At 50.0% G+C, this 16,599-nt stretch overlaps 1 protein-coding gene across 30 annotated transcripts in view; it reads right to left on the bottom strand.

Moving 5' to 3' along the window:
• dock7 (dedicator of cytokinesis 7) overlaps positions 1-16,599 on the bottom strand; it is a 52,082-nt gene that overhangs the window by 6,424 nt on the left and 29,059 nt on the right. For 2 of the 30 annotated variants that reach the window (XM_035414239.1, XM_035414244.1), the window contains exons 21-46: positions 14,960-15,124; positions 14,185-14,354; positions 12,844-12,936; positions 11,429-11,464; positions 10,985-11,074; positions 10,347-10,442; positions 10,110-10,250; positions 9,894-10,007; positions 9,626-9,811; positions 9,147-9,325; positions 8,702-8,871; positions 8,415-8,569; positions 7,809-7,991; positions 7,488-7,623; positions 7,064-7,160; positions 5,710-5,727; positions 4,819-4,872; positions 4,546-4,642; positions 3,985-4,146; positions 3,450-3,602; positions 3,084-3,242; positions 2,569-2,669; positions 2,037-2,229; positions 1,106-1,249; positions 873-1,004; positions 228-242 (exon numbers count right to left, since the gene is read on the bottom strand). In XM_035414239.1, coding sequence (XP_035270130.1) covers positions 228-242; positions 873-1,004; positions 1,106-1,249; positions 2,037-2,229; positions 2,569-2,669; positions 3,084-3,242; positions 3,450-3,602; positions 3,985-4,146; positions 4,546-4,642; positions 4,819-4,872; positions 5,710-5,727; positions 7,064-7,160; positions 7,488-7,623; positions 7,809-7,991; positions 8,415-8,569; positions 8,702-8,871; positions 9,147-9,325; positions 9,626-9,811; positions 9,894-10,007; positions 10,110-10,250; positions 10,347-10,442; positions 10,985-11,074; positions 11,429-11,464; positions 12,844-12,936; positions 14,185-14,354; positions 14,960-15,124 — 3,239 coding nt within the window. The other 28 variants (XM_035414241.1, XM_035414240.1, XM_035414250.1 and 25 more) reach the window with 27 other exon arrangements.

Genomic DNA, 16,599 nt, shown 5'->3' on the forward strand with positions numbered 1-16,599 from the left:
CGACACTTTGGATCCCATGCACTGCCTGCCAAACTGTCACGTTAACAGTGTTTTATTTAAAAAAGAGGGGGGAGGGGGGAGGAGGGCGGGGACGCAAGCCCCGTACATCACAACAGTCCCACGGACAGTAAAACTCAAAGAGGTTAATGGATCGTTCTCACAGAAGAGAGCAACAGAACGCCCACAGCTAGCACATGTGGGCAAGCGGGAACTAGAACACGACCTACCTCCCAGCCAGTGCTCTGTGTGACAAAGAAAATACGGGACAAATAAACACAAAATCACATTACAGCAAGGAAAAGAGCAAAATCAGGCGGATGAGTGGCCCTCCCTACAGCTGACTCTAACACCTGCCCCCCTGGAGCCTTCCACTGGAACGGGCAGGAAGGACGGGCCTCAGCCGGAGCATTAGCTATAAGCAACGCTCTCTACAGTTTAATAGCCTACATCTCAACATAAGGACTTTCTAAGTTGTTATGACCAATATGTTAAACTGTTCTTTAGTATTTTCACCACAATGACATTGAAAGAAACTACAGAAGTGTAACTATTGAGAAACAGGCCATACTGTACAACCCTGTTTAAAAAGAATCCAAAGGTAGCCTGGCACAGGATCAGCTCAGGTCCCGTAGCGTGTGCGCGCTAAAGAGATGTAGGCAGATAACGCACAGGAGCCCCCGCAGGCCCGGGAGAGCACAGCAGCACGCGGCGCACACGGGCCGCTCGCAGCTAAAGTCCTGTTTCCACATGCACAGAAGCGCTGCCAGGAACGCCGCACAAACGGCTAGCGCGCAAACCTGGCGCAAGGGTACTGCCGCGCGCATGCTATTAGCGCCGGAGAGTTCTCGAAGAGCCAAGAGAGCAGCATTTACCTGGTGGACGATTTTGCCAAAGGCTTCCTGCAGTTTACCATGTATGGTGGCCAGCTTCTTGGCGTCGCGGTTGGCCTCGTGGACGGGGATGAGGACCTTGTAGACCTCGTTCACCGCCTCGTACATCCCGGCCTAAACAGAGCGAGGAGCGGGTCAAACGCCGCCGCCGTGAGGTGCCGCAACGCACCGCGACCCCGCGCCGCCCGGAAAGGCCCGAAGCTTCGCTCGCTCACCATGGAGAAGGACGCGGCCGCCTGCTCCAGCAGCCCCACCAGCCCCGCCTCGGTGAAGTACTTCCCAGAGCAGATGCCCTCCTCGTCGGGGGAGACCACGTCGTCGGACACCGCCGACTCCTCCAGCACGTTCGACGAGATGTTCTGCGGGAAAAGGCGAGACTCAACCGGGCTACTTCTGGCCTGCAGGTCACGGCCCCTCAGCACTACCCCGCGGAAATGCTCTTCAGCAGTTTCTTTATCATAATTTAAGGCCATTAATAAACGGGTATTGGTCACAACTCACAAACAGTGCTTCAATTTAAAGAAATACAACAGTGAATATCTAATATTCTAATATCAAAGACTGCTTCTAATATCAGTATGATGTAATTTTGGTAGCCTACAATACAAAATACCAGTTATGCCACTTAAATAGCAGAAAATCTAGGTAGCAGAAAATAGAATTAAAGGCATAATTTCAAAAAGACTGCACAAGATTTCTTTTGATGCATTTATTCCTTCTGCAAGAGAACCTTTCTCTCCCACTGATTATATGCAGCCCCTGAGGCATATTAATGTAATGTAATAATCACCATGTTTATATAGGCTGTGCCTGTGATGTCCAGGGTATTAACAGTCATATCTTCTGTGAATAAACATGTGCATTCCAAAAGGCTTTAGGTAAGCTGTAGAGTCCAAGTGCCATACTTGGAAATTAAAGAGTAATAACTTGCACCGTATGGTGGTTAACCATTTGATCCAGCAGGTCTTCAAAACCAACAGGTACACACGCTAACCATCGCATGGTGAAATATGATCATCACGTGATCTCTGAAACATTACTACGTGCGCAGGTTTTATTCTTAATTTCCTTTCAATGGCTAATTAATCACAGAACAGCAATGAAACAGCTCATTTTCTGAGTCACAGGCATCCAATCATTGCCCACCTGGAAGGTGACGCAGCCGACCGGGAGGTACTTGCGGTCCTCCAGCATGCTGAGGTATTCGGCCACCAGGGCGGCGCTGTGCACCAGGCACTGCGCCGCTTCGGCGTGGTTGTTCCTCTCCGAGTGCTTCCCCGCCATGTTCTGCAGCCACGTCAGGCGCAGGTCCGGGGACGTCTGGTACCCTTTGGCGATTCTACAGACGACACAACACGTTCAGCCCAGCTATGTTCACCCACGTACGTACAGCACAGTCTGGACCTGATCTATCACTGAACAACCGTCATAAATCCAGACTGATTTACAGCTGCAATCAGCATAATTAATTTCATCATTTCAAAGGCATGTTTTGAATGGTGCCGGTCACTGGGCAAAGCCACGTTCTCATCACTGTAAATTTCAGGCTGCCTGCCAGCCTGCCTACTTCTCTCCTCAATTTATAGTCTCAAAGTGAACAAACTACTGCTGAGGGGAATCAATGTCTGCGAATGAAAGTATAAATACCTCCAGCGGCCGTAAATCGAAGTGTCAATACCTGTACATGAGATCGATAAGCATCTCGGGGTCCTCCTGATGCTCCTTCATTTTCACCGTGTCAGACAGGATCATGTGAAGATTGAACACGAGATCCTGGACCTGAAAAAGTCAGACCAGCAGGAGCCTTCACTGTGCGCTCGTTTGTCACAAGACTTTTAACCCACAGCTATTTACGGCTTTAGTGTCAGACATGCTCAGACATCTATCTGGTCAGCCTATACGTGTGAAGATTAAACTGATGAAATTTGCCCTCCGCCCTGTGTGTTGTCAAGTCACCTGATCTCAGACAGTGTGTAATCCCAAACTTTTCAAATTAATATCTGTATATCTTCGAACTGAATATCTTCAATGATTAGCCTGTTGCTCCAATATTAATAATTCATTTAGAAGCTTTTTTGGGAAGCCCATCTCACTGTAAACACAAACTCATGGCTCCCCGTGCAGTTCTCACTATAAGGACAGCCCCTTTGCTCCATGCGTGTTACTGATGAAATGAACACAAAGGAGTTTCACCTGATCTGGGAACGTAGTTTCCCTCAGCTCCAGGTCCTCTTCTGCGTAGGTGAGGATGGTTTTGAGCGACCGGCGGAGAAACTCCTCGTTGAAGTTCTGCGACGTCCCCACCAGCGACGACAGGGACATGGTCACCTGCATCTTCACCCGCGCAAAGTTCTGCAGGAAGGCATTCAACAGCATGAACAGGATGCACGCGCAACAAACCTCTGCAGCCATGCAGTTTTAAACCAATCTTTTTGATCTAAATTTTTAAATTAACAAGGCACCGTTGCTGTAGTAACTTTAATAATCCTATAACCGTGACCAGTGATGAAAATAACGCATTGTGGAAAGATCTAACCGTTTCCTGGGCGACTGACTCACGTTGCCGATTTCGAAGTTCTGCCTCATGAGCAGGTAGAGGGAGGCGCTGGCGTGGGAGCGGATGGTGCCGATGCTGCTGCTGCAGTTCCTCAGGAGGCGCAGGCACAGGTCAGCACACTGCTCCGTCTCCTCCTCAAACAGCAGCTCGGGGAACTGGCACACACACACACACACACACACACACACACACACACACACACACACACACACACACACACACACACACACAAGAATGCGTACACACACACACACACACAAGCATGCGTAAACACACACACACACAGTCCTTAAAATCAATCTGCAACCACGCAGCTCCAACGACAGCTGCATGTCACTGATCCACAGGTTTGAGCCTAAACATTACAATGGCAACATGCCCCCCATGGGGCTGAGGACTGGATCCAATTAAACCCATTTTATATAATCTGTTCCGTTTATAAACAGGGTTCCAGTGAAGGTCTGTCTTAGTGAACAGTGCTCATCACATGAGATCCTGGGACAGACAGCCAGCTCTACCGCTTCCAGTGTTGCTCACCTTGGAGACCAGCGCCCTCTGCGTGGCGAAGCAGTGCTGCAGGTAGAGGGCGCTCTGGTTGCAGGCCATGCTGTGCAGAAGCACTTTCAGCACTCCGCCCAGTATGCTCTCCTTCGACTCTGTCACCGACACCGTCTGCGCAGACACACACACGTCACCACACTGCAGTGGAGACAGCACAGCCACAGAGCACATTACAATACTAAGGCACAGACATTACAGCACTGCTATACAGGCATTACAGTACTGGGGTATAGACATTACAGTACTGATGCATAGATATTACAGTACTAGTGTATAGGCATTACAGTACTGGGGTATAGACATTACAGTACTGATGCATAGATATTAAGTACTAGTGTATAGGCATTACAGGACTGGGGTATAGACATTAGTAGATACGTTCATGTATTTGCGTGCACAAAACAACAGGACAATCTCATAATGATGTTCATACACTGCCTTGTGCGAGTACAAACATCATTATGGAATTGTAATCTACAGATTAGTGATTATCAAAAACATTGCACCTTATCAAAACAGGCCTTTTTCAATAAATACCTGCACAATAATTTCCAGGGTGTCCAAAATGATTAAATTCGCCTCTGTCGCAAGATTGCCATCAATAAGTGCTTCGTGCTCCAACTCTGCTCTGGTCCTATCACGACGAACAGGAAAACACAGTCAGCTCACCCATCTGTGCGGCATCTCCAGAGAGACTGTATTCCCAGTGGCAGCACAAAAAGCAGATCTTTCATGTTCAAAGAACGTGAGATTTGGGGACAGAGGGAGATAATGGCAGGGCATTATCGCGGTCGCCAACGCGCTACACACCTAACTAATAAAGGGTCCTGGGCTCTCCCACTGCGCAGTAGCGTCTCTTTAAACCTGCACAGCACAGTACTCACACGTTCAGTACTCACACCAGATGCATGTGGTTACACATGTAGAGCGGAGTTGCCCGTATCCAAGAGGGCTCGTTAGGAAGCACAGACTGGGGGCGGGGGGAGGGGGAGGCTGGGGGAGGGGCTTAGGCTGGGATGGGAGGAGGGAGGGGTGCGGATTGGACACGTACACAGTGACTGGCACGTGCCCGCTCCGGACACTCCTGCCATGCACACACCCAGCAGAAGGGCTTCTCGGATTAAAGGGGGGCGAGAGAGAGAAAGAGAGCAAGCCTGTTACTCCACAAAACCTTCACAGGAAGGAAGATGTGATTCCTGTAGAACTGGACCACGGCCGCCTCAACAAAGGGCCCTTGCTTTAATCACACTGAATGGCTTTGTTTTCGGTTTGATTTTCTTTTCTTTATATTCTTCTTTGGAATAAATCAATACTGTCTTTATTGACAGATCAGTGGGTTTATACCAGCACTTGATTTTTCAGACAGATAGATTTAGAAAGATACTCATATGCATCTCATTTTTTTAATGGGCAATATTAATACCCATAAATCCATTGATTTAAATGGTGTTTGTTTTCATTGCTTAGGAGAAACTTTCATATACAGGTCAGGACAGAATCACATGACAGCGCTCAACCCAAGAGACTCGAAACCACGAAACGAAAAGCAGGCGCCATCCTTGAAACTGGTTAAAAGCACAGCACTGTAAAAGAAAAACCAAAGAGAAAAACCAACCCAAGCACCATTAAAGGGGGAAGTGGATCTGTAATTCAGGTAGAAGCAGGAGGAGACCAAAGCAACACACTCCAGATTTACAATACCTGACTGCTTTCTGGCTCCTAAACACACAGCACATGAGAAAACACAATTGGAGGAATGAGTTAACACCGCTCTGCAAAGGACAACAACGCACCTGAGGACACGCCTCTTTCACTGGTCATCACCTTGACAACCAGTACTGTCGCATTCTGACTAGCCACTGTACATGACCAGACGTACAGCAGCTTGCACAGATCTGCTCATTGCAATGCAGCACAGCCAATTACAGAACCTGCCCGTTTCTAGGAGGCTTGTGGGACTGAAAACAGACCCTTCGGTTAAGAGTTCACTTGATTACACCAGAGCCTACATAAGAATGGCAGCTTCAAATTTCTGCAGTTCTTGTCCGTTTCTGTATCCTTGAGCAATGTACTAGACCTGAACTGAACCTGAACACATCCATCTGTATAAATGAATATGTAGAAGGAAAGCTGTGTGTGTTACCCTGGATCAGGGTGTCTGCAGGGCACATTAATGCTCTATTAATGGAGTAGATACTTTTGATTCTCATTATATCACACTCTGTGTGTGTTACTGCAGCCCCTCACCTGCTGGCCAGAGAAGACCCGGCACAATAATCACCATGAAAGAGATGAGGAGGCCAATTCATTAGGCTCATATCTCCACTAAAGACAGATCAATTGACCAACCTTATAAAGACATTCTGAAAAAAACAGCCTCCTTCAGACTAATTCTAACTATTTGCACTTTTAGTACAATGCACAAGGACACAATGCTGGACAACAGATGGAGATGTAGGCAACTTCACCTGATAGTATCAGCTTTCCAGGTCTCCTGAATCAAAACAAATTAGATATTCTACCAATCTTCCAAATCAGTTATAAGACCACATTTATTAAGCTAACAGTTTTTGCCCAAAAGCCTCTCTGATGAAATGTATTGCGGCAGTAAGCAACAGTAGCAGATAGCATGGCCACAAACCGTGATGCTCAGCTACCATACCAGGCCTCGTGAGCTAAGCACAGGAGTTCGATAAAGAAGATGCCCAACGTGCTTCAAGCCAGCTAAATAAGAGAGGACTGGATAGGTGCTCAACAGCCAGGATGGTCAAACTAGAGTAAAAACTCCTTACAACGACTGAGCAACGTGAGCTCCAGTGTTCATTATTTTGGGCCAGTCCCTGTGAAGTGTCCAGGTAAGGAGTTTTTAATCTAATTTTTTAATTTAAGCACATGAGTCATTTGCTACCTGTCAAACTGCCTATAGCTAAAAGGAGCGTGTGTGTGTGTGTGTGTGTGTGTGCACACGTGTGCATACGTGTGTGTGCATGTCTGTGGGTGCGTGTGTGTGAGAATGCACATGTGCGTGCGTGCGTGGGTGTGAAAAGGAGCATACTTGTCCATCTTTTCGCTGTTCTGGCGCCAGTGCGTCATGTCCTTCCTCCAGCGCAGGTTCTCCTGGCTCCCGAAGGCACTGCCTGACGGGCTCCTCTCTGGTAGAGGGAGAGGGAGGGAGAGAGAGAGACCAGTGAGCGCAGACGGATGAGGCAGCTCGCCGCGTCAGATAGCAGAAGAACCCAAATCCAGGCTCCATACGGTGTAGCAGATTCGCTAGCTTGTAGGTAAACGCAGAATCCAGACAGACTGAACGGCGTGCTGTTTTCATCGAGCATTCCTATGTTTACACGCGCGAGACCAATGACTGAGATAAAGGGGTTACACGGGTGAGTGAGAGGGACGAGTGTGACTGATGAGCGTAATGAAGCGAAGCAGAAGCTCCAGGCGGCCTGGCGGCCCGCGCGCGGAGAGAGAGGACCCACCCAGCTGCCCGCGGCTCCGCCGCACCATCTCCTGCCGCGCCCCGATGCTGCCCAGGATGGCCTCCTCCAGCTTGGCCTTCATGTCTTTGGACTTTTTGAAGGTCAGGCTGTTCATCCTCTCAAAGGCCTTCTTCCCCTGCAACGTGAACAGAACAGTTTGCTTCACAGGCAAAGAATCAATTATCTCGGTCCTTTCAAGCAGAAGAAATCCCACACAAAAGAACGGCTGAAATCCTCCTTCAGCAGGTTTTAAAGACCACGTGAGGAGGTCCCCGTGGTGGGCCGCGCCCGAGCTGAAGAGCCGCGGTGGGCGGGCCTTACCTTGTACTCGAAGCAGGAAACGCAGAGGTAGAGCATGTCCAGCAGGCGGTTGAGCTGCGAGACGGACAGGTCGGTGAACCACTTCTGCAGCACCATCTCGTCGGCGTTCTTCAGCACCCACAGCAGGCAGATGAGCAGGCTGCGGCTGGACTCGGCCGAGAAGGAGCCGTGCTGCCGGGTGGACTGAGGGGAGGAGCGGAGCAGAGAGCACACACCCTGAGACACAGCAGGGAGAAAGCTAGCTGGGCTCGGAACTCCACAGCTGTAGGTCTGACTCTGCTGTTGCACCCTAGTGAGAGGTGTTTGGCTCAAACTGCGTCAGTGAACAAAACTGGATTGTATGTAAAAACTGTATAAAGGGACTGTACGTAAAAGCATGCAAGTTGTGTAAGTTACCCTGGATAAGACCACCTGCTAAATGCTAAAATATGGGATAAATTCAAAGAAAAAGGGAGCAAAACACTCAAGAGAATAGTGCACAAATTAGTGCCTTTTAATCATAAAAACCTCTGGATAGGACATGGCTTAGTGCCTTCTAGTCATTACAGCACCGTAACAGGACAGTGTGAGGGTGGCAGTGTGTGGGCTCATAGCTCAGGACGGTACCTGTGGGTTGAGCAGGAAGCTGCTGGGCCGGGACATCTGGGGAACAGGGGTCCCAGCGATGGCCATGGCTACAGTCTGGCTGATGATGCTGTTCCCTTCTCCCTCGTGCTCTTCACCCCCCGCCCCGCACGGACGACCCCACTGATTGTGCGATTCTAGGGAGAGGACGACAGCAGTTAGGACTGACTGCAGTAATCAAGCTACAGAGGACACACGGGTTTATTTACTGACCTGTTTGTCACTGAAACTATGGCACACTCAGAAATGAGTTCAGAAACGAGCTTCACCTGTGAAGTCGTGCAGCTGAGGTAAGGTCTCCATGACGATGCCGATGAGGGGCAGGTAGAGCATGGCGACTCGGGCCTTCACCTCTGTGTCGGCGTAGCGGGGGTCCGAGTCATGGCTGGACAGCAGGTTGTGCACCACGCTGATCACCTTCTTGTGTAAACCGAACATCCTACACGGAGAAGACAACCAACCAGGCACAGGGTTACAGACGCCTGTGAAAATCTGCCTCGAACGTGCTCAGGCCATTCTGAAACATTAACACTATGCTGTCGAGTCAATGTGAAAATGTAATTAAGGGCAGTGGAGAGATGAGGTGATGAATTATAGAAATAAGGTGTTTTGGGTGGGTCTAAGGTATGGGTGAACTCATTGTTACTGGATAAAGTCCAATATGAATATAAGGAAGCCTGAGGAGATGGTCTAAAAGCTTTTGGAGAAACAGACCATTCAGCCGATCTAGGCCCAGCGCCCAGGTGCACTGACCCCTCAGCCTCAGGGTCCAGGATGACCGCCAGCTCGGTCAGCACCAGCCCAGCCAGGTAGTGCTGCTCGCGGAAGGGCACGGACAGCTCAAACATGTTGGCGATCTTCTGGTCCTGCACGTGCGTGGAGAAGCCAGAGCTCTGCAGGCGTTTGAGAAGAGCGCGCAGGTCAGCTTGAGCAAGGAGCTGGAATTATCAGCGTCGTTATCCAGAACACGTTTAATAATCATAATGTACTATGCAGAAACTGTATTATAATGATGGGTCGTGTCATAAGGGGAACCATTTTCCTATATGGTCTTTTAAGCCTGTAAGACGCTGGCATCTGCAATAGCGCATTAACGAACAGCTCAGTCAAAGCCATTACGCTGCCCGAAGGCTGGCGTTAAGCGAAGGGCACGCTGGTGTTGGTCTATCCGGCCGGACGCCGCGCCAGCTCACCTGCGAGGTGGCGGAGGACACGGAGGGCGAGGGCGAGGCGGGCGGCGTGAGCAGGCTGCAGGGCAGGTTGAGGGTGACGTAGTGCTCGTGGCTGCACACGATGCGCAGGAAGTCCAGCCGCAGAGACTCCAGGGTGGGGTTCTGCAGCGCGTACAGCTTGGTGGACACCTGCGGGTGAGGGGAAGACTGGCACGTAAAGCTGCAGTCGTCCGCTACGGTCGCCATCAGCACGCCACACACGCACCGGAGCCCGGCGACGTCCTCCTACCTGCTTCCAGTAGGTCTTGATCAGGCTGAAGACGAAGCCCCTGTCCATGACGGACAGCAGGTCGTTCAGGAAGAAGGCCAGGCTGGTGTTGAGCCTCTCCACCAGCTCCAGGTCCTGAGGAGAGGTGGAGGGAGGAAGGGTCAAAGGTCGGAGTCAAAGCGCAGACACAGAGCGCGTTGCTCAGATCGGTCTGGGTCAGCACAGTCTCCCGCTTACCTTCTGGAACCTGGAGACGATGTCCCCGGCGATGGTGCTGACCAGGGCGGTGATGTCATCCATGAAGCGCTCGGGGAAGCGGTTCTTCCTGGGAGACTCCAGGCGCTCAGTGAAGTAGAGGTGGTGGATGATGCTCTTGACCTGGGGAGGGAGGGAGGCGTGGTCTGAGGTCAGAGAGGGGCGGGAGCAGGCACTCTTAAAGGAACAGGGCTGAAGGTGCTTTTGCGATGATCTCACCATGAGCTCGAAGAAGAACCAAGCCTGCTGCAAGGCTCCCTCCCGGACACTGCCACTGCTCACAACCCACTGCAGGGCCAGCTCCTCATGGAACAGCTGAGACACACACACACGAGGACACACGCAGGCAGGCAGACACACACACACACAAACACACACACACACACACACACACACACACGGACAAACAAACATAGCATGAGATCCCATCCTGAATCTCCTGCAACAAAAAACTCAGAAGCAACAGACAACTTAGCGCATTAAAATATCAGTCAGCTTTGCAAATAGAAAGTATATCTCATAATCCACTGGCTGGAGTCTTGAAAAACTGATGTAAGTACTGTAAAAGGAAGTGTCATTAACAAATCAATTCAAGATTACCACTGAAAAAAGCCACTATTTCACCAAACTCAAATTTGAATCTGAATATCCGGTGGCAAAGCAGAGGTGCAAAGTGAGTTGAAAAACCATAATAATTTCATTTCATTCATTCGCAACATCAAATTCCAAAAAAAGTAAGAGTACAGCATTTACTCTGTAACTGAAACTCAAACGGACAGACATACAGACAGACAGACAGACAGACACAGACAAGCGTGGTGTGCGGAGGCTGGCCCCTCCCCTGTGCAGTGCTCTACCTTTTTGGTTGGTAATCGTCCTGTTAAAGTTTGCAAGAAACTGGCGGTCTCAGTGTGCGATGACATGCGATTGCCACTGCGCTCCATGGCCTATGAGTGGAGATGAATGAAGGGTGACAACAGATTAGTGAGAAAACTGGAGCGTGTGCTGCACCTTCTGCCAGACACACACACACACACTCACACACACTGCATGTTCTCACTAACACACACTCTCACTCACACATAGGCACACAAACCCGCTTCAACATACACACTCAACACCTACCTGCTGACACCTACATACCCAGATGTAATTAGATTAGCAAACGGACATCCATTTCCAACCACATATTATGCGTGAACACACACACACACACAGGAACACATTAGGCTCTAAGGTCTATCTAATTAGTCTGATTAAATCAAACCAACAAACCCACCCACTAATTACAAATGACAAACCTTGTGCTGCTGGTGGTTTCTCTCATGAGCTGAAAACTGGTAAAAACAAGACCAGGTTTGTTCTTTCCAGATCGTCAGTAAGATGGGTCAAAATAAAGATTTTACCTCTGCATAAACTGAAGCAAATTATAGCATTACTTCATTCATTAAATGAAGAATATTATTGATTTTTCAATTTACCTCCTGTCTTTGCCACTTAAAACAAACGTGAAGACTGACCACTAAAGCCCCTAAATATTATCCTACAGTGCTAAACAAATCAAGCATCTCTCAAAGCACATCCATCCCCCTTACTGCATCTAAATGAGAGCCTTCAGGAACTGAATTCATAATGTAGTAATTTCGGGCCAGCCAAATACAAAAGAAAACAACACAGTAGACATTACTGCTCTTTCAGGTTCATCCCCGATGACCACAAGGACAACATCTAGACACAGCCCCACCAAACAAAGGCAAAAGACCGAACTGCAGCAAAACCACAAACTCAAAATGATTAAAGGACAGCCCACAAGCGCAACCACACCACAACTGCACAGCTACGAGCACACACAAGAGCAAGGACTCCACAACCCCACGACACGGACACAGACAGGCCACACTCGCTCCCAGGCAGTGCCGGGGACAGCCCAGAGGAGGGCGCCGTTTCTCCAGCATGCCCAGACAGGGGAACGCACGCACACGCACACACATACACATGCAGCATCCCATCATGCACACAAGCATACCTGTGAATGGTGTTAGTGAGGGAAGCCGTGCATGGGTTTTAATGGCGATGACGACGGGCTTTTAGCAAGGGGGGGAGAGAGGGGGGGTCGTGACGGGGAATAAACCAAAGGACAAGGGGAAACGATGGGGACAGAGGAGAACAGATGACAATGGATTAACCTCTGAACCGCCTACATGGGGGCTGAAGGCCACGCCCCGGCTGCAGGCCGGCTGCGACGCGTGCAGACGGGGCGGGGCGGGGGGGGTGGGGGGGGCGAGTTAAACTCCCGCCCAAACTGAGCGGGATGAGTGGGGGGGGGGGGAGGGAATGTAGCTGACTCTTCGGGGGCCGTGTGACAGCCATGCAAGGCCACACCCGCTCATCAAACCGCCGCCCCTCCCCTCCCACTCCAAACGCCTCGTCACCACTGCCCGCCGCAGCCGTTTCCACGGAGACACGGAACTGACGAGCGGCGCGCTGCCGAGAGGGCCGCGGGAGGGGTGCCCGTCTCTGGCCCCCCCCCCGAGAGGCTGAGGGAACGCTCTGAGGAGGAAGACTAAATTCTACAGAGGAAGGCGGTTAAGGGGTCAAGGAGACTTCAGCTCCTGTGTGGGGAAGAGAGGTGCGGGGAAGGTTCGAGTGCTCGGGGTGGGGGTGGGGAGGGTAGGGGAGGGGGTTGGAAGGTGAGGGGTTTTATAGGGGGCACCACCTGCAGGGGGTCAGAGGCGGAGCCGGGGCTGGATCCCCAGGGGGCGCTCTTGCACCCCATCGTGTTTACCCAGGAGTTGGAGCGGTCTAAGCCCTGTCGGGAGGGGGGGGGGCGGACCGGCGGGTTGCGCACAGCACAAGGAAGGGAACAGCGAAAGGTTAAAGGTCAAGACCAGTCAGCAGGGGACAAATGTTAGTTGGTTATATAATCATTTTTTAAATGCCACAAAGGAAGAACCTCATTCCAAAACAGCAACTTCCAGGAATGCCAGTCTGGCAGGGGGTAAGGGGGGAGAAGGCCCCCCTCTGTCAGATGAGAGTTAAGCTTTAGCTCTACAGTACTTAAGCAGGAATTAAACAGTCTCATGGTTAAAGGAAGGACGAAAAAGTACACTGCGGCAAGAGGGACTCCACCACAGCGATGGCCGCCGCTCACTCAGAGCTGCTTGGTGCATTAGAGAGAGGTAGAATGTTCTGAGTGTCAGATCAGGGCTGCAGGGCCTGGGCCCTGTACAGTCTGTACTCCAGCAACGCTAGCATGCTAGTACGCTAGCACTCACATTTACAGTCACATAAACAGAAACGAGAGCACGCTTTCAGCCATTAGCTACGTTAGGTGGTTAGGTGCTTGGGTGGAACTAAAAACCACTGAACACTCAGGCCCCCTGAGGGCTAGGGCTGGGAAGGCCTGGATCCAATCCACCAGACAGGGAAAAAAGAAGAAAAAAAAAACACCCTTTTCAGTTCTCTGATCGTGCAAGCGATTATGCACCACATTTATGTGAGCTTGCATATTTCACAGAAACGGATGAGCATTTTTTGTATTTTGTTTCCATACCAACATATTTTAGCAAAGCGTATTTTCGTATAGACTGATGCAGGAGTTCTATAGATAAGATGTTCCAGCTGATGTTTGCCAGCCATAGATGGACAGAACAACATGGTGAAGAGTTCACTGTGTGTCATTTTACATTCAGTCCAGGGCATGGAGCCACGCAGTTTAGCAGTGATTCTCAGCAAATACCAGTTTTTACTCTCATTATGAAACAATTCAGGAAATCTGACTTGCTGAAGGCCGGTTTTTTTTTTAGAGCAAAAAACTCTCCACTTTTGCCAATTCTTGGGAAGAAATTCAGCTTTAACGAACGTAAATAAAAAATGCAACATTTTCTAATGTAAAGGGAATTGTCGGATCTGTTCATTTCAGCTTGAAATGCTGTTTAAAATGTTCAGATAAAAAACCCGGTTTGCTAACATTGACTACCGAGCGGTAAGGCCTCCGGCGCTTCACTGAGCGCGCTCCTGAGGAAAGGCTGCGGCCGTTCAGACCAGGGCGGCTCACCTTGCTTCCGATGATGGACCTGACCTCGTCGTCGGGGGACGTGGGCGTCCCGGAGATGTCCGGGTTGCTGTTGCTGAGGCTCCGGGAGCGGTTGAGGTTGAGGCTAGCAGGCCTGACAGCGGACCGCGCCATCGTGGCGTAGTGGACCGACCCGCCCAGCCCTCCCGGGCCTGGCACACACAACCAGAACAGCAGGGGGTCATTTCACAGCATGACTGCGTCACTCCTGGGTGGCTCAATGCACAGCGTCACACACACAGCCAACAGGGCAGCGAGGAGTCAACACCCAGAACGCTCTTCCCTTTGGACCCGCAATATCTACTCTACTCTTCACAGGCAAGCTGCACACACTTTCATCACATATATGGAAGACAACATTATATCAGATTATGTCTATTTTTCCATTTTTCTGCACAAATTTTTACTTTCTGAGTTATAAGTTCTATAATTTATTCCACACAAATTTCAAATGTATTATTATGAAATATGGCAATGGTATTCTCCATGTTATACATACAATAGTAAAGCACATTTATGCGCTACCATACAGTATGCTCATTTTTATTCCTGTCTTGAACATCATATTTGCATTTTAAAACTGCATAAATCAAGTAAAATTCTCACACAATGAAAATACTCAACAAACCGGCCTGCAAGTTGGTGAATTACGCACAGGTATCATGCAAACTGAGTAAATGGCCAACATTAAAAAACACTTAAGAGCATTTTTCAATCTTTAAATGACTTATTTAAAAGTGGCATAGCCAGTGCTCACCCGGTGATGGGGAGTTGGGGTCCATATTTGGCAAGCGGAAGACATAATAGATGTAGGAAGACAGTAGGCAGTTGCGCCCGTGTTGATCTTGACTGCTATCAAGATACTTGTGGAGGCGGTTCACAATGGAAGCCATCACTTCAAAGGAGGCCTGGCCGAGATTCACTGGAATCAGACACAAACAAACACACACACATTAGAAAATACAAAAAAATAAAACCAGAGAATGAAAAAAGACATGTAAACCACAAGCTGAGTGTCACACATTATTTACAGAAAGACTGAAAATGGTAATTAGATTAGACTAAGTAACTAGACTAGATCCTCAACCACTTCAATTGAAACAATAAAAGGTTTAAAGAGAGGGAGATGGGGCATCACACACACACTGCCAAAGAGGGGACATCACACACACACTGCCAAAGAGGGGACATCACACACACACCGCCAAAGAGGGGACATCACACACACACACACACACACTGCCAAAGAGGGGACATCACACACACACCGCCAAAGAGGGGACATCACACACACACCGCCAAAGAGGGGACATCACACACACACTGCCAAAGAGGGGACATCACACACACACTGCCAGAGAGGGGACATCACACACACACCGCCAGAGAGGGGACATCACACACACTGCCAAAGAGGGGACATCACACACACACTGCCAGAGAGGGGACATCACACACACACCGCCAAAGAGGGGACATCACACACACTGCCAAAGAGGGGACATCACACACACACTGCCAGAGAGGGGACATCACACACACACTGCCAAAGAGGGGACATCACACACACACTGCCAAAGAGGGGACATCACACACACACTGCCAGAGAGGGGACATCACACACACTGCCAAAGAGGGGACATCACACACACACACACCGCCAAAGAGGGGACATCACACACACACACACCGCCAAAGAGGGGGCATCACACACACACCGCCAGAGAGGGCAAATCACACACACACACACACACACACACACACACACACACACCATCAGAGAGGGGGCATCACACACACACCGCTGGAGAGGAGACATCACACACACACTGCCAAAGAGGGGACATCACACACCGATAAAGAGGGGACATCACACACACACTGCCAAAGAGGGGACATCACACACACACACCGCCAAAGAGGGGACATCACACACACACCGCCAAAGAGGGGACATCACACACACACCGCCAAAGAGGGGACATCACACACACACTGCCAAAGAGGGGACATCACACACACACTGCCAGAGAGGGGACATCACACACACACTGTCAGAGAGGGGACATCACACACACACTGCCAGAGAGGGGACATCACACACACACACACCGCCAAAGAGGGGACATCACACACACACTGCCAGAGAGGGGACATCACACACACACTGTCAGAGAGGGGACATCACACACACACACACCGCCAAAGAGGGGACATCACACACACTGCCAAAGAGGGGACATCACACACACACTGCCAAAGAGGGGACATCACACACACACCGCCAAAGAGGGGACATCACACACACACCGCCAGAGAGGGGACATCACACACACACTGCCAAAGAGGGGACATCACACACACACCGCCAGAGAGGGCAAATCACACACACACACA

Source organism: Anguilla anguilla, chromosome 4 (genome assembly GCF_013347855.1).
Source record: "Anguilla anguilla isolate fAngAng1 chromosome 4, fAngAng1.pri, whole genome shotgun sequence".
NCBI classification, from domain to species: domain Eukaryota; kingdom Metazoa; phylum Chordata; class Actinopteri; order Anguilliformes; family Anguillidae; genus Anguilla; species Anguilla anguilla.